This window comes from Patella vulgata, chromosome 5 (assembly GCF_932274485.2).
Source record: "Patella vulgata chromosome 5, xgPatVulg1.2, whole genome shotgun sequence".
NCBI classification, from domain to species: Eukaryota; Metazoa; Mollusca; class Gastropoda; family Patellidae; genus Patella; species Patella vulgata.
Window position 1 is genome coordinate 60,894,038 of NC_065883.2, and position 27,136 is coordinate 60,921,173.

General features: G+C 38.4%; 1 protein-coding gene across 1 annotated transcript in view; it reads left to right on the forward strand.

Annotated features, from left to right (window-relative positions):
• LOC126821380 (coadhesin-like) overlaps nucleotides 1–27,136 on the forward strand; it is an 82,781-nt gene that overhangs the window by 43,442 nt on the left and 12,203 nt on the right. The window contains exon 2 of the mRNA XM_056101028.1: nucleotides 26,674–26,844. Within this exon, the coding sequence (XP_055957003.1) occupies nucleotides 26,674–26,844 (171 nt within the window). The remainder of the gene's footprint in view (nucleotides 1–26,673; nucleotides 26,845–27,136) is intronic.

Consider the following 27,136-nt stretch of genomic DNA (forward strand, 5'->3'; position numbering starts at 1 on the left):
TGATGATGAGTTAGTTGTATTTTACGTCCGCTTCCACCGAAGTGAAATCGCAGACAATGAAGAGAGGATTGCAATGAAACACAATATGAGTGAAGCAGCATGATCAATCATTAAACGACTGGGTATGAAATCAAGTAAACAATAAAATAGACTGAGTATGTTGTGTATAAAATTGGGGAAACAAAAATACGTAACTGGCGCGGTTTCAGTCGAGTCCCATGTACAAGCAATTATTGAGGTAAACTGTACATGTATAGTCCTACGAAACTTACGCTGCCTGTCTACAATTAAGTCCTCCGCTTGAGAACAGACACTTAGCTAGTTGACCGACATTTTAATTCCTACATCGACGACTTAAGTCGAAAACACTAAGTATACTTCGGAAATTTCGAAACGTATATCTTCCTTCCATTTTCATTTTAAATGAAATGGGGAAAATGTTTATTTATTCTTTTGGTGTATGAAAGATTAGAACCGCTTCCAAAATAGTACAGTAGGAGTAGGCCGTAGCGCCGCTACCCGGGCAAAATTTCCCCCAATGCATATTGGCCCGGATGGAGCAGAAAAGTAAGACCGTAAAACCAATTTCATTTATTTCTTTCATTCATTCATTCGCTCCATTCGGATATAGTATGCCTTCAGTTCCGGTTATTTAAAACCTTTATACTGTTTTAGCATTATATGGCCCTGTTTTAACCAAGGAAATAAAATTATAGTTTAACACGATAGTTTATCAAAATGTATTTGTGTTCTTTAGAGCTAAGCGACGTTATAATTTTCACATTTAACAAGGTATTGATCCATGTATCCAATGTAGGGTATATATCATAAATTGTTTTACACCGAATAGTGAATTAGCTGATGCTAGGTTCCCACTGTCGTGCGATGTCTTACGATAGGATTGTCGGATACTTTTTGATATGATACACAACGATTGCTACGATTGATCGCAATGTATGATAAGACCTGATAGAATCATTATGATTACTCCACGATTAAAACCACGATTTCAATCGTAGCGCGAATCGTGATAGTGGGAACATAGCATTACACTGCTTTGTTCAGATTTTTAAATTAATGAAAATTCTTTACTTTAATTTTTGTCCGTCGACGTTTTATGTTCAAGTGTTCACAAGACAGTATGTATTTTCTAATTAATAAAATAGAGTTGTCTACCTTTTATTAGGATATGCTCAGAATTATTGTATGCGTAATCAGTCGAAGCAGATAACTTTAAAGTAGCTAAGTCTCTAACTCAATATCATCCAAACTCTTCGACATTGAAAACACGAGTTATTTGTCAATTTAAAGCGGAAATTGCAAATCTTTAAGTTATATTTTTAAAATGTATTAAAATAAAGCCTGAAAATAGATGGTGTCCATAAACAGTCCTACCTTGTTAAAGAATAATCCTATTAATTCTATAATTCACTATTGCCAGCTGAGAAATTGGCAAAAATATCATTTTCCTCTTCATTTTCAAACGTTTGAATATCGCTACTCCATGGTGGAGAATAGAAAACAAGGGAGGTAACTGGGAGGTAATTGTGTTATTATTTCCTGTGTAAATGAATCTTAAGTGTGAGAATGACACCTATGATCGTATAATTGTGAGTTGACAACCTATTGAGCAAAAGACATAGAAATAATTAAGTTTTGACTTTCTTAGAAAATTTGCAATTTCCGCTTTAAATCAATATTGATGTTGTGATCTTACCGGGAAAAAATGGGCTTCTGATATCCAATATTTAAGACAAAATAAACATTTTACCATTGGTACACGAATCGTGTACCATAATGCGTTTCAGCACCATTTGCAACAGGGACTCGAAGAATAATGCTAGAAATATTCCACAAGTCATGTCAAACGATGACGCCATATTCTTATCTGGAGAGCATGCGCAATAAATACTATCGGTGTAGACTGAAATAACCAGACGCTATATATTGCCATTCGATTTAGACTTCTGACGTATTTCGCCAAACATCACTGATTAGAAATTATAGTAAAAACAGAAACGATTGAATGTAAATCAGTTTATATACACATTCATACTACATTATTATATGCGTTGCGACACATTTGTGTCAATATCTACGTCCCAAATATTAGCGATTTAGCTCCTTTAAATATAATACATATTATAACACCGCGGACTGTGTTTATAAAAAAGATAAAGTATACCGAGAGGAGGGGGGGGGGCAGAATAGGATATTGCCAGAGCATGGGCATACGATGGGTCACGAGAAAGGCAGCTGGGTGTCTGAATCACAGATTGCGGAAATTCGGAGAACGAACACAAATTACTGTATCGCGATTTAAGCAAAATCCTTATAAGGACGACTATGGCTATAAAGTGCAAATAATTCAAAAACTGTCTGGCTCAGGTCACATCGTTAATGCTCCTACCAGACCGGGTGTCGTCCTTACTGCGATGGTGCGACCGTACGGCGACCAGAAAGTGCACAAGGTCGACGGCAAACCTGAACACAATGCGAGACAATGTCCAAAAAAATTACAAATTTACCGCGACCTGTGTGATTATACCCCGTTATCACGGCGCGCCCTATAAGACCTTTCCTTGCTTTTGGCGTTTCTATGAGATCTACTGGCTTGGCAACGGATAACTTTCCTATCACATGTTTTAGACACAGAATCTATCCTTGAACTAAGACCCCTTTTAAATAAACTCATACCATAACTAATATACTGACAATGGAGAATAGAAATAAAACATGTGTAGGCCTATTTATAACTCATGTCCTCTCATGCACTTATATTCGTCTAATACAATTTCGCATTATCAAATAGTACTGCATATAACGTTTGAAAAATATTCCCCTTTGTCTTTTTTCTTGAGTTGCTACCCTATTGTTAGTTGGTTTTTCATTTTAAATGAAGTCTGTATCACTACGTAGGCTACACGTCTTAGAATGTAGCCTACAGTGCAGTGCCCAGTGGACGTTTACGGCTATATTAGTTCCTGATCCATTTACTTGATCTGTTATTATGTGCATTTGCTGTTTTTTGTTTTTTTTTACAGCGCTCCCAGTTGGTCCAGAGCCTCTAGTGTTAATATTTTTTATTTTCAAGGGACCATTTTAATAGGAGAAATGCCTAAAACTGGATCCACATAAAATGCTCACTGAAAGTTTTAAGGTTTAAATGAATTATGACGTCACCGAATAGAACCGTAATCATTGCAAGGGGCGTAACTCTATTTTTAAAATTTAAAGGCAAGGGGCATAACTCTTTTTTAAAATGGAGGCAGACCACCATTAATTTCTCCATTGACTTCAATGTTAATTCTGGCCTCTTTCCCCACCTCCAACTTTTCCCCAAAGTTTCGTTGGGCTGAATGCTTTTCACCACAGACAGAGGAAAAAATGGTCATGTCTTTGCACTAAAATTTGTATGAGGTTGACCACCAATATTTTGAGATACACAAACTTGAAGAAGCATACTAAAAACATGTAACTAGTTGCCGTACATATCGCCGTAGCCAACCTGATAACCCTGAATATTTACCAAAACCTGGCAGAAAATGTTAATTCAAACCCTCTTCGTCCATTCTAAACCCAAAAATCAACAAAAATGGGCATGCAAAAGGGGAGAAAAGAGAGAGAGAGAGAGAGAGTTGCTATAAATAGACGTTAGGGAAAGATGACGGGGACGTCACGCGACTTCATCCAGGCAACTTCCAGCTGTACAGATTCTGGTACAGTCTACAGGCCTACGGTATGGCTAGTTAGTAGCTAATATTTCTATTTCTAAATAAAAACAATTGATTAAAATGGTTCGTCAATAGGTGCCTGTGAAGAAAAAACAAAGTAACATTCACAATCTATTAAATTTTTCTATCTTCGGATCTTACAAGATGATATTATAAAGGCATGGAAACGAAAAATGTTAGAAACAAGGAAAGGCCAAAATGTGCCCATTGATCACATTGCAATTTTTAGTAGACAATTTGTTGACGGAGAAAAACGACATTTGCACAACAAAAATTCCACAAATAGTAAATGGAGACCTTATTTGGCCAAAAGAAACATGCTTCGTCGGCGAATAGTCCGACTAAAAGAGGTACTACATCGGTTTATTTATAATTCTAAAATATTCCATTGATATTACAATAAGACTCTATTGATCAAGAGGTCTGCTTTGACTTCGCAACGTGATCACCGAGCACATTTCGTTCTTGCCTTGTTTCCAAGATTTTTCGTTTCCATGCCTTTTTTAATATCATCTTTTAAGTTCCGAAGATAGAAAAAATTAACACCTTGTGTATGTTTATATGTTGTTTTTTTTTTCACACGCACCTATAGCACACCATTGTAATCAACTGTTTTGTTTAGAAATAGAAATAACGTAGGCGTGTACCAGCATCTGTAACGTTAAACCCGGACCAAAGACCACTTGAACCAAGACCATTCGGAGAAGTTGATAGACGACGGGGACTAAGATCATAAAGTGGGTTACAAGTTCATTAAATAAGTTCTAAAAAAACAGTTGATTCACCAGGCCGTATTCTGTCTAGAATCACAAAGTATTCAATGACAAACGTGTGTGATAATCATTTCTCAAACTGTCCTCCGTGGTTTTGTATTCCATTAATCAGGGGAGTATGGGGGGGGGGGGGGGTCTAACGCATGCGCTTTAGATCATACGGTCTGTCATTTAGTTAAGTGGTGCGGTTTCGATTCTACACTTGTACGTGACAAGGAATAGGTTGTCTGTCTAACATCGTGGGGTTTCTCTTGGGCTTCTGGTTTCCTTTCACTGCTGAAGAGAATTTTTGAAATAAAAAATTGTACCATATGTTAACCCCATTTCCCTACCATTCGATTTGTCTCTACAGACCATGCACGCTCATAGTCATTCCCCTTTGTAAATCGATCATGTTCACTTGTCTAAATCGACCTAGATTGATAAATTTGTGTTATAAATAATAAACTGGTTTTATATTAATTTATTTTCCTATTTATTCCGGAAGTAGAGTGATTGACTTGTCATGTTCTTACAGATTAGTTTTATCTTTAAAACACCTCTATAAATGACATTTCCTGGTCTGCCTTTTCAGAGTCTGACCAATTTACCGAAGTGCGCATATACACTGTAAAAAAATGTTTTATTCCCTTCTATGATGGACTTAATTCTGTTAATTTACGGAATAAACGGTGGAATGACCAGGAATTTCCGTGAAATTTAGGGTTAAAATGTTTAATTCAATTCTATAATGGACTTAATTCTGTTATTTTACGGGATAAATGGTGGAATGACTAGGAATTTACTGATGATTACTGTTTGCAAATGCAACGATAAGTAATCGTATACATATATAATCATTCCTAATAATTATCATGTTATAGTATTCATTTCAATTTATTAACCATAATATGAAGAATCATATTTTGTACATTTTGGTATATATTTTTATATCTAATTTCCATTATTCATAAGATCTATAAAGTATAATTGTTATTCATCATATGTTCATCAGATTGTAAGTATTTTCATAAATGTATAAAATATATTTTAACGCTCAGTGAGTTTTTCTTACGATATCACCGTAGGTGGAAGTGGACGTAAAACTCTAGACACGAACGAACGAACTCAGTGAGTAGAGGTTGTATTATCTGGTAATCAAGCACACTTAAATCCGGATAGTATAACGGATTGGCCGGTCCAATCACTAACGAGTAGCGGTGTGTGGTACCTTACGCTCGTCTCTCGATTAGGTTATTCCGTATTCGTATTAGTGGAAAGAGGTGGCGATATCACTTCGGTGGAAGCGGGCGTTAAATAAAGCTATTTCACACACGCGTATAATAAAGTCAATGGTTAATTCAATGAAATTTTTTTTATCACTTTCCTGCTCAGGGCCCTTATTCACGAAAACTTAAACTAAGATACAATCGAAATTTTAAGAAATACTGCAATTCGATTGGGTGACCAGTAAAATCAATTTGCATACATCCAATTTGCATATTGGTCAGCCAATCGAATTGCAGTATTTCTTAAAATTTAGATTGTATCTTAGTTTAAGTTTTCGTGAATAAGGGCCCTTGAAACAAAAATTACCAGGATTTTTTTCTGTATTTGAAAATGGAATTTCTGATAATTGAAAGAATTTCTGTAAATTACAGGAAAAACAAATACGGATAAAATTTTCCTGGTAATTTTTAATTTTTGTTTCCGGAATTTTTTACGTTTTTGCGCGATTTTTTTTGTTACAGTGTACCCAATAACTAGTCCGAAATATACTTGAAAGTATAGGTCATACAGTGAGCTTTCAAATCCCTGTGTATATTTGCAGACATATTTATAACGATTTAACACATTTATGGATTTCATATGGATTTCCCATGTTCTTGATTTCAGTTAGGTACGGAACAGAAGCAATTTGGTTCTTTTAATTGTGGGTAATTTGGTGGCCGATTGGTCTATTGCGCAAATCTTAAGGTCTGTTATCTATATAAAAAGTGGGCCACGGTGGTTCAATGAGTAAGACGTTGGCTCGTTAACCTGGAGGTCCCCTGTTCCACCCCTCTGTTGACCAAGTGAGAAAGGTTATTGGGATTATTGGCCAACCCTTGTCGGCGGTGCAGGATGAAGAGCATGGAATGGGGCAACGTAAAGTACCGTAGTTCGGATGGAACGAAAAACAGCTAGGTCCCGTGTAAACATTGGCGTTTAGGCAAAAGACAGTAGAGCCGCTACCCGGGCAAAACTTTCACCATAGCACAATGTATGGTGATGCCTATCTTCGCTAGCCAGGTCTGTGCAGAACAGTAAGATGTTCAACCCCATTTCATTTCATTTATATGCAAGTCATGGGCGCGGCCATCTCTTTTTAGGTGGCACGGATTATGATAGTCAGTCTTACCTCGGAGATTGTGGTGTCTCGTGTAAATCCAAGAGGTGTACTACCATGACGAGAGAGAGAGAGAGAGAGAGAGTGAGAGAGAGATGTGGTTTAACGTCCACTCGACACAAACTAGGTCATTTCGGGACTAACATATGGTTTAATTTTATTTCAATAATTCGCTTGCGCGTAGGGGTCTTTAGCTGTGGGAGGAAACCGGAGGACCCGGATTTAGCCCACGAGGTTGGACAGGCGACCAACAACCGGGGATTCGAAACCACGCCAGTCTAGACACGCCACCATGTTGTTACCCATGTATGGTTCTCAATTTAAAAATGGTCAGTGAAATTGCTGAGTCTATCGTGCTCTGATGTTATATGGATTCAACAAAATCGACGAGACTGTGTTCGGTAAAAAACATGCCATTGTCTCTAAAGTATCTTATCGGAATAAGGTATGGGTTCGATCCCACACTTGTTTATATAGAGTATAGGTTACTATGCCTAAATTTCCGGGTTCACCGATTTCATCTTATTTCTAGGAATAAATATTCTGATTTTTGTCAAGAAATCATCTTCTCTCTATATTTTGACGAAGGAGTTTGAACTTCAAAATGACACATTTTTATAGCAGTTTTTTTGTTAGAGGCATTATATTCCTTCCACCAGAGATCTTTCCCAATATTGTATACGTTAATCATCTGTTTATTATAAAACAATAAAAACACTATTCTCGACAATGATTACTATATTGATCTATTTACAAATTCTATTCTTGATCGATTCAAAACCTATACGTAGAAACTATCGTTTTCACGCATAACTCCGTTTTTATTTTTACTGTACCGGTTGTTCAACACGCGAACTTAATTAGCGGGACATTAATCACTTGGTAAAAACATGATTTTCGATTTCAGAATATATTAACATCGCGACATTTAAAAGCATACCATCAATAAGATATACACGTTTAACTGTTAATTTAATGGTTGTCTGTTGGAAGGAGGTACTGAATAAAATGGAATCCTACTTTTCTGACCCAACCATGCTAATGAAGGCGGGTATAGCCTTCGCCGTGCAGTGTGCTATAAGAAAATTCAGACTATCAAGGGTTCTATGCCAAGACATACACCGAATCTTGTTTTTGGGTCCCATCTGAAAGACTAGACCCTGGTCCTTGCCAGACCCTCCGTCCTGCACCACTGACAGGGGTAATCAAACCGTAAAATTCCGAATAATTTTCTCGGCCAACACAGGACCTCAGTTATTTGTCCCATCCAAACGCTTGTTTATTACCAGGCCCTCCGTCCTGCACAACTGACAAGGGTAACTAAGCCGGTAAATCTCGAAGAACATTGTATTAGCTATGTGAGCTCCTCAAATGAGAAGTGGTAGCAGGTGTTTTAGAAAGAGTTAGCATACAGTCGTCATTATTTATATATATATATATACGCTGTCCAAAACACGGTAGACGTCACTTTGCCCAATATAAAGAAACATGGCCATTTCTTGCACAACAGTGATTGTTATGTTAATTATTTATCGCAGTTTACTTCTTAAGACAATAAACGACTTAAGATTTTACGAGTATATACATTGACGAATACACCCCGATTTCATTTCTCCATTAATTGATTGGCTGTGAATCAATATACTGAGGAGGGTGTTTGTTTCGCGCCCCGTGGTTGTTTATTAACGAATTGATCATCTCGAGAAAGCAACAAGTTTCGGTTGCTTAGCATTACGCTGGAGCAGAAATCTGATTTACAAAATGGCAAGTGTTTTTGGAATTTTATTCAGTTTTTCGTCATTGACATGTGAACAGATATAGACAAATTGTAACTAGAAATATTCGCGGACTTCTCCTTTGTTTACAATTAGAATTGAAGGTGTGTTAATCACAAAGAAGAACAATCCACTATTTGCATCACCTTTTGTTTTCGGGTTTAGTGTTAACAGAATTTGTAGTGGACACGTTCAAATTCAGACCAGTGGCTAAATTCAGATGGAAATTTCGTATTTAGTTTTAGCGTTCCTTTTGTGCGCAAGGTTTGTTGTGAGCGAATTAAGATTTGGTAGATTAAAGAAACTCGGATATGAAAACATTGAGACCACAGCCAATGGAGTTGCACAACAGATTAGGAGTTTTATTTCTTGTTCACGTTTTTGTGTATCTAATAACAGTTGTTTAACATTGTCCTACGATGTTCTTCAAAGAAGATGCATATTGTATTCCAACGAGTTAATTAGTTCGGATTTCAATGCTAACCCAAGTACCGATTTATATTACGGAAAAATAGGTTTGTATATTATCATTTATTGTATTGTTTTGTAATGCAAAGATTTATAGGGCACTTGAGCAATGGTTTGTTTTTCGGTGGAGCTATTGTATAACATATCAATCAGGAACACAAACCATAATTATACGAAAACAAAAAAACAAAACAAAAAAATATTTCTTTATATTTTTAAATAGTATACACCCATATTAATGTAAAACGTGTAAAAATCTCTCAAATATAGATACAAGTACTAAAATTTGCATGGGTGTCCGTTTAGGGTAATTTATTAAGAAAATCTCGTTAGCCACTTGAATTTTCAAAATGGTCGCCAAGATGGGTGCTATTTTTGTCTTTTCTTTCACATAAATTCATCCACTGGACCCATGCCCGTCCCTCTGGACGTCTGAACGTTTGGACATCCGGACATTCGTTCACATTTGTTTGTGGACAATCTAGAAGTGACCGATTTTGATGAAACTCAAAAGATATGTTTATGTCCCACGTATCCTGGATGGGTTAGATTTTGGTGGGCATCGTGCAACCACTTCGCCTTCGGTTATGACTCCCTATCTTTATGTATAATTGTGCAATATGTACGATGGTTGTGGACCCTCCAGAGGCCACAACTTTTGTTCTAACTCAATGAAACTTATATGTTACTGATAAAAAGATATTGTAGGAGTTCGATTGTTGTCTGCATTAGACCGCTACTTTTTGGATTATAGTCATGTACCAAATTTAGAGTTGGTTCGATGTAGACGAATCTTAACGTATAGTTTACGGGTAATAAGATCTTGGAGTGGTTCGATTTTGGTGCGCATCGGACCATCCGTTCTTGAGTTATGGCCCTTGTCCGATTTTGATGAAACTTAAAATATATGTTAAGGATGAATCAAATTGGACAATTTCGTGCCGTGACTTTATCGCAAAAAGTCATATTTCGTTGCCCGAAATCGACCATTTTGAAATAGCCACCATCTTGGATTTTTGAATGACTAATCGGCTTTTTCAAAAAGGGGTATTTGTGCCAATTTTGATACATGTATGCATATTTGAACGATTTCCCAGCACTATATGTATACTATATGTTATAGGCGGGCCCATAATAGGTGAGAAAGTGAACTTTAAAACACAATACGGGAGGGACTTTAAACGCGGGTGAAATCCCAGATTACCTCTCAGGGTTTCATCATTCGGGATTAATCTTGCCCACGGGGTATTAAGCTATTAAAATTCTTAAAGGCTCGATGCGTCGTTAGGCGCTTTAGGACTCTCTTGCAAACTATGATATTGTGAAAGTTTAATCTCTAATATAGGAATATCCATCCTGTGCAACTTCGTGGGTTTTCCTCGGGTCCTCCGGTTCCCTCCCACTGCTACAGACCCCTACTAAATAAAATTGAACCATATGTTTGTGTCGAGTGGACGTTCCCCCCCTCTCTCTCTCTCTCTCTCTTTGCTTTCATCAAAATTATGCTTAATTGAAAAAATACTTTCATCAGTATAGATAATATGGCAGTCGGGGTTATTTTCCATGATTTCTTCATAAGCCATTAATTTCATGGACAGATCCTTGTGGTCACAAATTCGCAAACTAACTGTTTTATACTTCGATTTCACGTGGGCTATGAATACCACGAATCGCCACGAATAGTGCCGAATCGAAATTAATCAAAATTCGTGGCGATTCGGCAAAATAGGACGCTGTTACGGACGATAAGAGAGGATTACGACGTGTTTATGAATTATATTCGCAGACCGGCCACGAACTGCTACGGACAATGCGAATAAGAATCATTTACGAACTTTAAGAACGAATTGGAAAAAGTTTGGACGATTCGTGACATTCGTAGCCCATGTGAAAGCCGGGTGGTACGATTGAAATCGTGGTTTTCATCGTGGAGTAATCGTGATTATCCTATAGGGTCTAATCATACACCGAGGTCAGTCGTAGCAATCGTGTTGATCGTATCAAAACGTATACGAACTATCGGCACGCCCCAGATCGTGGACTCATTAGAGACGTTTGGCAATCGGAATTTTTACCATCAGTATCACGTATCCGTATCGTATACGTGATACGTTACGTCAATTGCTATGGCGGGTGTGGCGCCAGGCAGGGTAAGCTTACTCTTCCGGACACCTGTTACCACTGTTTGTCGTGTATTTTGTACACGGTGAACAGTCCATATGCTGATTACACTATTTTGCCTTATAACACTATTTTGCTTATACCGTTTTTTTAGGACTTCGAATTTTGTCTAATGGTTTGGATTGTTCGTATTTAGAGTTTGGGCAGATTTTTGCGTCGCGTAAGTATGCATATAGCTGAGCTGAACTTAGTTCTATTAGAGCATGATGGCAGTTATCTACCTAGATCACCATCAGTACTAGTCAAGTACCTAGCCTACAATTTCCCGGAGGGGGTGAAGTCACTCAAAAGCCGCTGAGCTATTCAAAAAAAAATTAATGTCGAATCTTATTAAAAAAATCTTCGACTTCAACTCGACAGCAATTTTTGCTTTCACTAATGCATCATTTCAGAAAGTTTATACCCCATCACCATAGAATAAAATCATTTACAGATTTACAAAGTTCCACCTCCCTGAATTTAGCAAGTAGATCAACCAGCATGCAGACAGACAGACAGGCAAAGTATGAAAATTCCGAGAAAAACCCATCAAAAATAATGATTAAATTCCAGTCTTTATCATTGTTAAAATCACATCAAATATACACCTTCGTGTTCTATGATACACATAGATTCATAAAAACGCTACGATACAACAATTCAGCGTCTACAAGTAGCACGAAAGACGGTAAAAAGACAACGATGTTATACGGACCTTTTCCGTATAAAAGCTGTTCGATACGTGCTGCCGTATCCGTGTGCCGTATCACTTATGAGAAATACACACACATTGATGACGTCAAAAGTCTCTAATAGGGACAACCCTGTCGCAACGCATGGCACGACAGTAGGAACCTAGCATTACACAACAACGGATTACGGTCTTCTTCAAAAATGTTTGAAGCAGTCAAATACGGCGCAGTCGTTTGTACAAAAGCCGCGCCAAAAGCAGGGCCCAAAATGCAACATTTCGAAATGCAACGTGTTTCACGCTGTGTGATAAAATTTTGTTGATATGCAAGGTGAAAGGTTACATAGTTTCGCATGAAGGGTAGACCGCGGTAATATAAAAACCTTATTTGTTGAATGTTTTCACAATGACGCCATTTTAATTGAAATAATATAAGATATAATCTTGATGTTTTCTAATTAGAATTTCTTTTGTCAAATTTATAAGCGTGTTTCATTTCTTTTTTGAAATAATCTAATTTTGAGTTATCTGTTCGTTTTTAAAACTTGATTCTTTTTCGCTGTCTTTTAATAACCCGAACATAAATTTACAATCACCGATCATCTACATTTGGATATTGTGTTTGGAAATCTTAAATTAATCTGCAAAGTTTTTGTTTTGATGAGTTTACAGACACTAAACAATTGATTGCTTATTTTGTAACACTTTGGTCCTTAAGACAAAATTGTTGCTTCACTCTTTCTATAGAGTCAAATCACACCTACTTAATGAACGTGAATGATATATTTATATATATATAAAAAAAAAAAACAGTGATATTTTGGAAAAATCCTAATCATTGTCAAAATATCCATCAAATTCTGTCTGTTTATTGGCCCATGGTTGGTAGACCAAATAAGGTAATGTTCTCCCCCTGGTCTTGGGAAATGGGGAGGTTTATTCCATATTTGGGATGTAAATTAACGAAAAACCGAGGTCCCGTGTGACAGTTGGAATTCGATATAAGAGTAGGCCGTAGTGCCGCTGTCCGGGCAAAATTTCCCACATAGCACACTATATGGCGTATACCCGTCTTCATTAGCCCAGTTCGGCACAGAGCAGTAGGACGTTAAACTCTATTTCATTTCATTTCATTTCCACACCAGTGATATCGCAAAAAAATCACGGCATAGATTGAGTTGATAATGCCAACTTCATGTTCGGTCAAAGGTCACGAGATGTAAACAGGACTAGCGCTAATCCTAACCCTAACCCTGGACCTACCCCTAATACTTACCCAACTTACAACCTCGCCAACATTCACGTGCCCTAGCCTTACTTACATCTCATCGACCTTGACGAAAATTGAGCTGGCCTTAACAAATATATTTAGCGGAGGTTGAACATATTCATTAATCACGTAGTGGACGAAAGTGTTAGATATGTGCCGTAAATTTTGACATTTGGTTTCAAACTTAGAGATTACAGAGGAACCAATAAATGCTGTGTAAGAACATTTTGGCGGCTTTGTTTTAGCAAAAACTTTGGTTATTATTTGACAGTGCCAATATTAGCTCGTATGATAATAACTAAAAGACGGTCAATTACAAAAAAATAAAGAACTAGTTGTTCACTATAACAATTGTCAGCACCTTCGAACTGCGACCCCTTCTCATCACCACTAAAAGAACTAATGTTAAGTACATTTTACCTCATTTCAAGTACAATGACTTAACAAGTTTTTGTATTTAGGATTGTTCCGATAATCAATTTTTCGATGATCGATGCCGCTTTTGACAAAGTTGTTAAATCAGAATTGTTGTTTTGTACGGGGTTGTATTCAAAAATATGATGTATTTCATCTAGAGGTGCGGTCATATTAGATGAGTCGATAAATATCGATTTTCTGAGATACTTCGATTAGGACACTGACAATATCAATCTCTGGAATACATTCACAATTAATTAGGTCGTACATAAAGTATTACAGCCTTAATCTCTCGTTCGATTTAAATAAAACAGTCTTAATCTATCATCCGTTTTAATGAAACTGTCTTAATCTATAATCCGATTTTAATGAAACTCAATAATAACAGCTTATTTTTCAATGATGATCTAACAGACATTGATAGAAAGCACTGAAGGATTGATTGGTCGAAAATACAGAATCGTCCAATCTGGAGGTGTGTCTTCAAATTGATAATAGTTTTTTGGGTAGGGTTGTATGATATATATCGTAACGTAATAACATTACCCTGCCATGGCAGAATGTAGAAGTGTGGGTTATATATTATCTGACAGAACATTACAGTATACATTTTCAATCACCCAGATACTGGTCAAACATACACTTTGAGAATATTCTGTTTAAAGCTCGTACATTACCCACTGTGTTCCAGAGGCGTGCTGGGTGGGAAGGCAAGGTATTAACTAAACTGAGATGATTTTAAACTGTTAAACTAGTACTCACTAAATACCTATTGATTAACTAAGTCATGATTTTAAACTATTAATACTCATTGAACACTGAATACAGATTAATCTATTAACTAGACTAGTAGATTTTTATACGTCCACATTCATAATGTGGCATGCACCAAAAATAAAAACAATTCTTAAGTTATCATCTTCAAACTTTACATACTTATTCCTTATACCCTAAGGATGATCTCTATTGTTTTTGGTGCATGCCCGATCCCCAGGGGCAGAGCCACGCCCATTTCTTGTATTTGTTTGTTTGTCGTCTACAGGCCGCATTTCTTAACGCATTATATTGAAATTTGGCATACTTATTCTTTGTACCCTAAGGAACACCCCTATCGTTTGGGGTGAATGCCCAACCCCCAGGGGCAGAGCCACGCCCATTTCTCTTCGTGTGTCTGTGTGTTGCCTACAGGCCACAATTCTTAATGGATTGTCTTGAAAAAATTTCATATGAATTCCCCTAAGGATGATCCCTATTGTTTTTGGTGCATGCCCGACCCCCAGTGGCAGAGCCACGCCCATTTCTTGTATTCATTGTTTGTTATCTACAGACCGCATTTCGTAACGTATCACCTTGAAACTTTGCATGCTTACTCCTTCTATCCTAAGGAACATCCCTATTGTTTGTGGTGAATGCCCAGCCCCCAGGGACAGAGCCGCACCCATTTTCTTTTTGTGTGTCTGTATGTCACTTACAGCCTGCAATGTTTAATCGATGATCTTGAAAACTTTTTTATACTTATACGTTATACCATAAGGCTGACCTCTATTTTTTTGGTGATTGCCCAACCCCCAGGGGCAGAGCCACACCTATTTTTTCTTTGTGTCTCTGTGAGTTGCCTACAGGCCACGATTCTTAATGGATTGTCTTTGAACTTGGGATATGTTTTCCTTATAGCCTAAGGACGACAACTGCATGTCACGACCCCCAGGGGCAGAGCCACGCCCAATTTTTATGTTTATCGTTTACAGGCCCGAATTCTGGATGGATCAACTTGGTATTTGGCATATATATTCCTTATAGCCTAAGGGCATCAACTATTGATTTTGGTGAATGCCCCAACGCCCAGGGGCAGAGCAACGCCCAATTTTTGCCTTTAACGCCCAAAGGCCACAATTCTGAATGGATTATCTTGGAACTTGGTGTACTTCTTCCTTATACCCTAAGGACGACAACTATTGATGTTGCCATTTAAATAACAGGATGGTACCTGTTCATATTGTTTCCATATCCAACCCCCATGGGCAGAGCCACGCCCAGTTTTTGTATTTATCGTCTACAGGCTGCAATTCTGAATGGATCATCTTGGAACTTTGCATATTTATTCCTTATACCATAAAGACAGCAACTATTTATTTTGATACCTGCCCCGACCTCTTGGGGCAGTGTCACACCCACTTTATTGTTAGTATTTTGTCTGTAAATTTGGCAAAACAAACCCGACGCCTAGCCTTCTTTGCCTCTGATCATATTACAGCCATTTCATATTTCATTCTCTTCATTTTAAATAGTACCATATCAATCAAAGCTGGAATGTGGACGTATATTGCAGCGTTAGCGATGCTCTTGTTAACCTGTTAAAGTACTCACTGAATACAGATTAATCTGCTAACTAAGCTGCGTTGATTTTAAACTGTCAAACTAGTTATCACTGAATACAGGTTGATCTATTAACTAGACTTTGGCGATTTTAAACTGTTAAACTAGTACTCACTGAATACAGAAGTTGCTAACAATGTTCAGGACCTAACCCTTTAACCAGTTGTAATTGTCAGTGTATGGTATGTCATGCCATCATGGCTCAGATACACACGTCGAATATAGCGTGTGCCACAGAAACTTTCCTGACACTGTGCCCTAAGTTTGATCTGCTACCCCCCCCCCCCTCCTTAGGAACCCTTAGCACGCCTCTGCTGTGTTCGAATGATCGACTAGGGTACTCGAAATTATTTGAACCTAAATTAAACACATTGTGCTTGAACACGACAAGAGAGTCATTGTAGCTCCGATTATAAATACAGTAATTGTTTTCCATTGAACTCTCGATTTTAATTTAATGTGTTCAATTACTAAATGCCGTTTACACAGTACATGCGTAACCTTTTTACACAACTAACCTCACGTCGATCTTATTTTAAATGCAGTGATCAATTATAAAAATTGATTTTGTGCCTCGTGCTAATGGGAAATGGTTATAAAGACAGTACGGTATACAAAAGCATGCAGACTCTTCTAAAAGAATCCAGTCAACTTATGTATTAGCATGTATGATAATGCCAAACATGCAAAGTTGTTTTGGTCTGATGATTTTAGTATATAATGTATCTATTGAAAAGTTCTGTCTGGATAATTATTACGTAAATACTCCTAGACTTATTCTGATTGAGTGTAAAATATAGAGCAATACGATGAAATAAAATTGGGTTTAACGTCGTACCTTTCTGCACTGAATGGAGGTGTTACTGCTCTTGTCAAGGAAATCGCGTGAACGCACTAAATGTTTTTGTCGCAAAGTTACCACCCCTGTCATCGAAACCTTGTAAACCTAAAGGTCATAGGTTTTGAGATTTTAACTTAAAGATCCGGAATTCCGGTTAGACTATCAATTTATGCTTTCTTATTTCCACTATCCTTAAACTTGAAAGTTAATCTTAAAGATACCGATAGTGTGGACATATTCATTGCCTGGTATTACTATGTTTGTTAGTTAGTAGACGAGGTAGGGTGGGGCTGTATCTCCCTTCACATGATTGAGACATGTCTGCTGTATAGAAATACATGCTCTCTAGCACTGATCGCAACACAAATAACGTATGTACATTACATAAGATTTGAATATATTCAAAACGGTAATATTGTGTACGAGACTCAGGCCAGTTTATAGTTTATAATTAAATCATAGGGCGATATGATTAGAAGAGCCGCATCTTCACTGGCTGTTTACACGCTTTTTGGTACTTTTTGAGAGATGGACCGGAGTAGTAGCATATTTAGGTAAACATCACACTCCAAATACAAATCACAAGGTGTTCACATCCAAAAACTCCTCTAAGGTATATCGGATTGGAGGAGGGGGACAACGCTTCCGAACGCTCTACAGTGCCCCAGTGCTTCAGATTCCTTAAAAATGCCTCGATTAAGGACATTTTAGAATAAATGTCAACTCTACAGAGAAGACAGTGTCGTTAATATCGGTTTTAGACAAATACAAAATTCTTATACGACAAACTGTCGACAATGATTATAGGGAATAAATTATTAAACTCTGATCTTATCGTTTACTAGAAATAAAAGCATGGATTTTATTGATATTGGATATATTGGATGAATGTGGGTTGCCGGAGATATTAAGTAGGACATTCTTGTTCACGCACGTCAATATATCATTTTTGTTGGCTTCAGTATAGATAAATGCACGATATTAAATATTTATTTTGGATGCACTTTTTTTAAAGTGAAAATCGGTGTTCTTAAAAATACGTATTGATCAATCATCTAATACACTCTTCAAATAGTATTGACGTAGTTATCAATGATATTGAATAATTGTGGTAAACATTACGAAAAGTAAACAAAGTGCCGACTTTCTTTGGAATTATCAAACATTATATCGTTAAAGAAATGGATCAAAATATTCAAATAAATATTAATTGATAACATTGACCGATGAGTCAACTTGTTCCCTATTAAATATGTATTAAAGGAGATAATTCTTTAATCTTTGGCACCTAGAAAGGGACACAAATGGGTCGCAACGCATATAATAATGTAATATGAATGTATATAAACTGATTTAGAGTGGTTTCTTTCTGGTTTTACTGTAATTTCTAATCAGTTATGTTCGGCGAAATAATTAAAGAGTACCAATTGAGTAGGGGGGGGGGGGGGGGCGAATGGTTAGCACGTGCGCGCTGTATCTTAAAGCCTGTCATTGAGTCAACTGGCGTGGTTTCGAATTCCCGGTTGTACGTGACAAGGAGTATGGTCGCCTTCCAATCTCGTGGGTTCTCCTCGGTTTTCCCCCACTGCTAAAGACCCCTACGCGCAAGCGAATTGTTGAATTAAACCATATTATGGTAGTCCCGAAATGACCTAGTTTGTGTCGAGCGGACGTTAACCCCCCTCCCTCTCTCATCGTGTCGTGTTATTACAAATGACGCGCAAAAACATTCTGGCACGCGATTCGTGTGCCAATTTTAAAATGTTTGCTGTGTCTTAAAAATATTGAATATCAGAAGCCATCTTTTCACGGTAAGGTAACAATATCAATGTGGATTTAAAATGACCAATCAGTCGTGTTTAATGTCGAAGACTGGGGATGATATTGAGTTAAAGACTTAGCTTATTTAAGTAAGACCTAAATCTGTCCGTTACAGATCGTTTTTCTAGCTGCAAATGTTATATAAATTATTATTTAGACATTTTGACATGCCCATAATCAGTTCTCTGTACTATTTTACTTGACAATCGAGAATATGAACTGTCAATCGGCAATCAGTGGTCACAATTTAGGCCAGTTGTTTTCGCTCAGAATAATGTAATTTGACTGAAATTGTCTTTTTTTAAAACAAATTATTATAACAAGAGCGACCAATCTTTTTATGTAAATCTAACATAATGCATCTTTAATCATAACAATAATCGTTTATTCTCATCTTTGGGCGGGCGACTTATATCTCAACTTCTGTGAACATCAATTAGGGATGGTAGAGGTTGACATGGTACATACATAAATAGTTTCCTACGTGTTTTATTTCATATATAAGTATGTATACAACATATATTTCCAACATTCTTTTTTGGACTTCAATATCTGTAGAAAATCTATTACTTTACCTGCTTTGTTCGCACACAAATATGAACTGCATTGATTTTATGCTTTGAATGTTATCTAGAATATAACAAGTTTTATTAAAAGTCATTTTTGAATAATGAATCTGATTAAAACACTTCAGGAAAAATTTTTGTCATCAGAAAATTATGTGTAGGGCATTGTAAGGAGATAAAACTAACCATGTAAACGAGCGCAAATTCACATTCGTTTTTAACGCGGAGAAATAAATCAATTAAAAAAAACTTAGAAATATCAAGTTGAATATCAAAACTGTTGTTTATATTGAATATTGGTGAATAAATGTGATATTTTAATTGAAGCCCGTGACCAAGCGCCATAGGTCGTGGTTTAAATCAGAGTGCAGTCGAGGGTGTTCTTTCTTTGCTTTTAATATTGTTCCATGCATCAAACTTTGTCACTCGGCAAACCTCAGCAGACTCCAGTACCCAACATCTAGCCTTGGCTGTATGAGGATTTCCATCATTGGAACTACTTTCAAGTTCCCGGATTACAAATGACGTCATTGATGAAGACGCCTGTGAAGAGTGTTTTATCATACAAAGTTTTCAATGTCTCAGGCTGTTTTGTTTTTTTTAAGTTTATCAGATTGTTTTTAAACAAAGGATAATTTTGCAATGAAAATTCTACACACTCTTCGAACGACGCAATTTTGAGAATTTCTTTCTAAAAGCGGCAAGTTTTCCTAATAAGTAAACCGGTAGCCGCATCGCAATTGTATAGGTGTAGGTACATGTCGCTTACCACCTACAGCAGAGACTAGATGACCTGGCGCCTGGTACGTTCGGGCATTTTTATGCGCGAACTCTTAGGGTTTTTTTTACTGGCACGCGCACAGGTACTATTTCTTTTTCTTTAACAAGTACCCAAATCGGGGATTTCGTGCGGAGGTAGTTCGGAGGTAAACAGTCTGTGAAGTACAACATTTGCCACTGTACCTGTGTATCGCTAATTATAAACCGAATGTGTGAAAACAGTTCATACATATCACTCAAAAATTTTTCAGTACAAACTCAGTTGATTCACGCTCGATTTGCTACTAAACAAACCCATCGGTTTATTTTCTCAACAGTGTGACCCGAAGTGACCGCGGATTTATTGACCTTGTATGAACTTATCCATAGCTATATCCTTACACCGAGAGAAATTATGTAGTCTCGGTGAAAAGAACCATGGTCATCTGGTAGAAAATTACTTTTGTATTATTTGGAACGGAAAACAGTGTTTTTAGAAGCAAACTAACCTGCCGCACATGAGGAAGTCATTATACTAATAATAAAAGGCGAGACCTCTTTTTGCGGCGCAGGCTTATCACTGAGTAGTAAACCGTCCACAAACAATAATATAGGAAGCCTAGTGACAGTGTAGTAAGTGGGCTATAGACTATAGGTTTGAATCGAGATTACTGGCTTTCAGTTTACTCTGTTTTTGCGATAACCAATTATGTGAGAAATACCATACTGACATTCGGTTTTTAAAAGTTGTACGCGAACTAAATGCGTTTGTTAGATACTGACAGAGCAGCCCCGAGTCGAACAATCGCCGCCCGAGCTGTCTTCGTCAGCTAGTTTCACAATATCGTGCAATAGGTGTATTAATGTGATTTTTAGGTTTAACCCCGCAAACAATGCCAAAATAGTGTTTTCACTGCTTACAGAAAACTGAAATTTAAAAAAAAATTTTTTTATGAGGGTGACCCTCCCACACACTCCCTATCGAGCTGCCGCTCGGTCTGCGCAGCCTCATGCCTGGCACATACTGTCAACATTGTATATTTTTCCGTTTCCGCCCTCCCCCCCCCCCACAATATATATTTCACGGCTACGTTGCGACGGTACCAGCATACCCAGTTGTTGACACCCATTACATCACTCCTGTCTAACAAATCATAAAGCTGTGGTGTTACGGTGGCGGCATAGTATTTCACCGTAACACCACAGCCACTCTAACCATTCATAATACATCTAACTATCCCTTTACAGCACTCCCTACACATTTCCCCTCGTCCTACTTTCCCAAACGTCAACAACACATCTCATACATCCAGTTCGCTGATTAACCCTTGTACCACGTCTACTGGATGACCTGGCGCCTGGTACGTTCGGGCATTTTTATGCGCGAACTCTTAGGGTTTTTTTTACTGGCACGCGCACAGGTACTATTTCTTTTTCTTTTAACAAGTACCCAAATCGGGGATTTCGTGCGGAGGTAGTTCGGAGGTAAACAGTCTGTGAAGTACAACACTTGCCTCTGTACCTGTGTATCGCTAATTATAAACCGAATGTGTGAAGACAGTTCATACATATCACTCAAAAATTTTTCAGTACAAACCCAGTTGATTCACGCTCGATTTGCTACTAAACAAACCCATCGGTTTATTTTCTCAACAGTGTGACCCGAAGTGACCGCGGATTTATTGACCTTGTATGAACTTATCCATAGCTATATCCTTACACCGAGAGAAATTATCTAGTCTCGGTGAAAAGAACCATGGTCATCTGGTAGAAAATTACTTTTGTATTTTTTGGAACGGAAAACGGTGTTTTTAGAAGCAAACTAACCTGCCGCACATGAGGAAGTCATTACACTAATAATAAAAGGCGAGACCTCTTTTTGCGGCGCAGGCTTATCACTGAGTAGTAAACCGTCCACAAACAATAATATAGGAAGACGAGTGACCAGTGTAGTACTGTAAGTAGGCTATAGACTATAGGTTTGAGTCGAGATTTCTCGCTTTCAGTTTACTCTGTTTTTGCGATAACCAATTATGTGAGAAATACCATGCTGACATTCGGTTTTTAAAAGTTGTACGCGAACTAAATGCGTTTGTTAGATACTGACAGAGCAGCCCCGAGTCGAACAATCGCCGCCCGAGCTGTCTTCGTCAGCTAGTTTCACAATATCGTGCAATAGGTATATTAATGTGATTTTTAGGTTTAACCCCGCAAACAATGCCAAAATAGTGTTTTCACTGCTTACAGAAAACTGAAATGAGGGTGACCCTCCCACACACTCCCTATCGAGCTGCCGCTCGGTCTGCGCAGCCTCATGCCTGGCACAAACTGTCAACATTGTAAATTTTTCCGTTTCCGCCCCCCCCCCCCCACAATATATATCTCACGGCTACGTTGCGACGGTACCAGCATACCCAGTTGTTGACACCCATTCCATCACTCCTGTCTAACAAATCCTAAAGCTGTGGTGTTGCGGTGGCGGCATAGTATTTCACCGTAACACCACAGCCACTCTAACCATTCATAATACATCTAACTATCCCTTTACAGCACTTCACTCCCTACACATTTCCCCTCGTCCTACTTTCCCAAACGTCAACAACACATCTCATACATCCAGTTCGCTGATTAACCCTTGTACCACGTCTACTGGATGACCTGGCGCCTGGTACGTTCGGGCATTTTTATGCGCGAACTCTTAGTTTTTTTTTTACTGGCACGCGCACAGGTACTATTTCTTTTTCTTTTAACAAGTACCCAAATCGGGGATTTCGTGCGGAGGTAGTTCGGAGGTAAACAGTCTGTGAAGTACAAAATTTGCCACTGTACCTGTGTATCGCTAATTATAAACCGAATGTGTGAAGACAGTTCATACATATCACTCAAAAATTTTTCAGTACAAACTCAGTTGATTCACGCTCGATTTGCTACTAAACAAACCCATCGGTTTATTTTCTCAACGGTGTGACCCGAAGTGACCGCGGATTTATTGACCTTGTATGAACTTATCCATAGCTATATCCTTACACCGAGAGAAATTATCTAGTCTCGGTGAAAAGAACCATGGTCATCTGGTAGAAAATTACTTTTGTATTTTTTGGAACGGAAAACAGTGTTTTTAGAAGCAAACTAACCTGCCGCACATGAGGAAGTCATTATACTAATAATAAAAGGCGAGACCTCTTTTTGCGGCGCAGGCTTATCACTGAGTAGTAAACCGTCCACAAACAATAATATAGGAAGCCTTAGTGACGAGTGTAGTACTGTAAGTAGGCTATAGACTATAGGTTTGAGTCGAGATTACTCGCTTTCAGTTTACTCTGTTTTTGCGATAACCAATTATGTGAGAAATACCATACTGACATTCGGTTTTTAAAAGTTGTACGCGAACTAAATGCGTTTGTTAGATACTGATAGAGCAGCCCCGAGTCGAACAATCGCCGCCCGAGCTGTCTTCGTCAGCTAGTTTCACAATATCGTGCAATAGGTGTATTAATGTGATTTTTAGGTTTAACCCCGCAAACAATGCCAAAATAGTGTTTTCACTGCTTACAGAAAACTGAAATTTAAAAAAAAATTTTTTTATGAGGGTGACCCTCCCACACACTCCCTATCGAGCTGCCGCTCGGTCTGCGCAGCCTCATGCCTGGCACATACTGTCAACATTGTATATTTTTCCGTTTCCGCCCTCCCCCCCCCCCCACAATATATATTTCACGGCTACGTTGCGACGGTACCAGCATACCCAGTTGTTGACACCCATTACATCACTCCTGTCTAACAAATCATAAAGCTGTGGTGTTACGGTGGCGGCATAGTATTTCCCCGTAACACCACAGCCACTCTAACCATTCATACTACATCTAACTATCCCTTTACAGCACTTCACTCCCTACACATTTCCCCTCGTCCTACTTTCCCAAACGTCAACAACACATCTCATACATCCAGTTCGCTGATTAACCCTTGTACCACGTCTACTGGATGGCCTGGCGCCTGGTACGTTCGGGCATTTTTATGCGCGAACTCTTAGGTTTTTTTTACTGGCACGCGCACGCGCACAGGTACTATTTCTTTTTCTTTTAACAAGTACCCAAATCGGGGATTTCGTGCGGAGGTAGTTCGGAGGTAAACAGTCTGTGAAGTACAACATTTGCCACTGTACCTGTGTATCGCTAATTATAAACCGAATGTGTGAAGACAGTTCATACATATCACTCAAAAATTTTTCAGTACAAACTCAGTTGATTCACGCTCGATTTGCTACTAAACAAACCCATCGGTTTATTTTCTCAACAGTGTGACCCGAAGTGACCGCGGATTTATTGACCTTGTATGAACTTATCCATAGCTATATCCTTACACCGAGAGAAATTATCTAGTCTTGGTGAAAAGAACCATGGTCATCTGGTAGAAAATTACTTTTGTATTTTTTGGAACGGAAAACAGTGTTTTTAGAAGCAAACTAACCTGCCGCACATGAGGAAGTTATTATACTAATAATAAAAGGCGAGACCTCTTTTTGCGGCGCAGGCTTATCACTGAGTAGTAAACCGTCCACAAACAATAATATAGGAAGCCTAGTAAGTAGGCTATAGACTATAGGTTTGAGTCGAGATTACTCGCTTTCAGTTTACTCTGTTTTTGCGATAACCAATTATGTGAGAAATACCATACTGACATTCGGTTTTTAAAAGTTGTACGCGAACTAAATGCGTTTGTTAGATACTGACAAAGCAGCCGCGAGTCGAACAATCGCCGCCCGAGCTGTCTTCGTCAGCTAGTTTCACAATATCGTGCAATAGGTGTATTTATGTGATTTTTAGGTTTAACCCCGCAAACAATGCCGACATAGTGTTTTCACTGCTTACAGAAAACTGAAATTTAAAAAATAATTTTTTTATGAGGGTGACCCTCCCACACACTCCCTATCGAGCTGCCGCTCGGTCTGCGCAGCCTCATGCCTGGCACATACTGTCAACATTGTATATTTTTCCGTTTCCGCCCTTCCCCCCCCCCCCACAATATATATTTCACGGCTACGTTGCGACGGTACCAGCATACCCAGTTGTTGACACCCATTACATCACTCCTGTCTAACAAATCATAAAGCTGTGGTGTTACGGTGGCGGCATAGTATTTCACCGTAACACCACAGCCACTCTAACCATTCATAATACATCTAACTATCCCGTTACAGCACTTCACTCCCTACACATTTCCCCTCGTCCTACTTTCCCAAACGTCAACAACACATCTCATACATCCAGTTCGCTGATTAACCCTTGTACCACGTCTACTGGATTTAGAGTACCGGAGTCTGCCGAGGTTTGCCGAGTGCAACTATGTTACATTGTCTCTCTGGAATACAAATCAATATTTTAACCAATCCTAATGTTATAGCCGAAAAAGCCGGCATATACTATAATATATATCAGATTCAAGAAAAAGAAACGGGAACCAAACTACGGAATTCATGATTTTTAAATAGCCGCGGCCACATCTTACGGTCACGCCCTAATTCACGTCGTGGCACTACGGCCAACTAGGTTGAAATAGGATGACCATAGTGTTAAACGTAGTGAGATGTTACTACGGTCAGGTAGGGTTATCCTGTCCAATCACCAAAAGAAATATAAGACTAGATATCACAATTCAATCATTTATGTTGAACTAAAAGAGACACCGTCAATCTTGGTTCTGTCGGGCTAATTTAATTATCCTTGAATTCTAAGAAATGTTAAAATGTAATTCAGTTCAATCAGTCACTTGAGAATTAGGTGGGATGAACGCGTTTACGAAAAGCGTCTGTTTTACCTGTACTAGGGCGGTCCACAGCCAGAAAAAAATACAACAGACAACTGCGGCTCATTTTATTATGTGATAAGACTAACCATAAAAACGGGGGGTTGGATGGCTGAATGGTTAGCACGTGCGTGCTGTATCATAAAGTCTGTCATTAAGTCAACTGGCGTGGTTTCGATTCCCCGGTTGTACGTGACAAGGAGTAGGGTCGCCTGTCCAACCTCGTGGGTTTTCTCCGGTTCCTCCGGTTTCCTCCCACTGCTAAAGACCCCTACGCGCAAGCGAATTATGAAAATAAAATTGAACCATGTGTTAGTCCCGAAATGACCTCTCTCTCTCTCTCTCTCTCTCTTTCTCTCTCTAACCATAAAAACATTATTCATCAACAATCGAAGTCTGGCCACGTTTGGTCTTTGAGGATATAAAATATTTAGAAAATTGTTTTAAGTGCCAAAAAAATGCCGTTACGTCTTGGGAGACATAAGGAGGAAACGTCATTGGTCACATTATAGTTTCAAGCTACACCTTGTAACGTATATTTAATTATCTCAGTCGGTAACCATCGTTTTATATGTCAGACAAACTATTATTGTTGCCTGTCATAAGGATATCTAGGCTTTGCACGGATATAAAGGCACATTTATAAAACGAATGAGAGGCCACCCTTGCGCTCTGGCATACCCTTTACAAAAGAATGCGAGATGGGACCACTCAGACACCTCATATCTAAGATGTGCTGTCTCTCTGTCATGTTTAGCAACATTTCTTTCTGCTAAGTGAGTATCGGGTACTCAAGGAATAAGAGGCAAGTTGAAATTAAAAAAAACTGCTTTCTTTATTAAATTTCAGTTAGTGGTTTGTGGGGTGCGTGGTTACCATATTCTGCATGTTCAGTAACATGCGGCGGGGGTCAGAAGATTAGAACGAGAGACTGCGACAGTCCGGCCCCGGCTTATGGAGGAGACGCTTGTCCGGGTATTGGTTCAGAAACGTTGCCATGTAATACACAAGTTTGTCCAGGTATGTACTGCTCTAAAGAACATGTTAAAAGATAACGTTTTTAATGAATTCTCATTTATGTAAATAAATATCAAAATATTATACGTAGCTGTCTCGATTCCATTGTATCATCATTCTTCTACTCCTGATATGTGGTTTTGTACTCTGTATAGGCAATACGATCTTTGTTCTTTCGGGGCGCTCAGACAGTGTTATAGCTAGTATTTTGTTGACATTCATTGAGGGTGGGATTGCGGATGGTACCTCCCCCCCCCCCCCTATGCACAGCTTCTAGATCCGCTACTGGGGATTC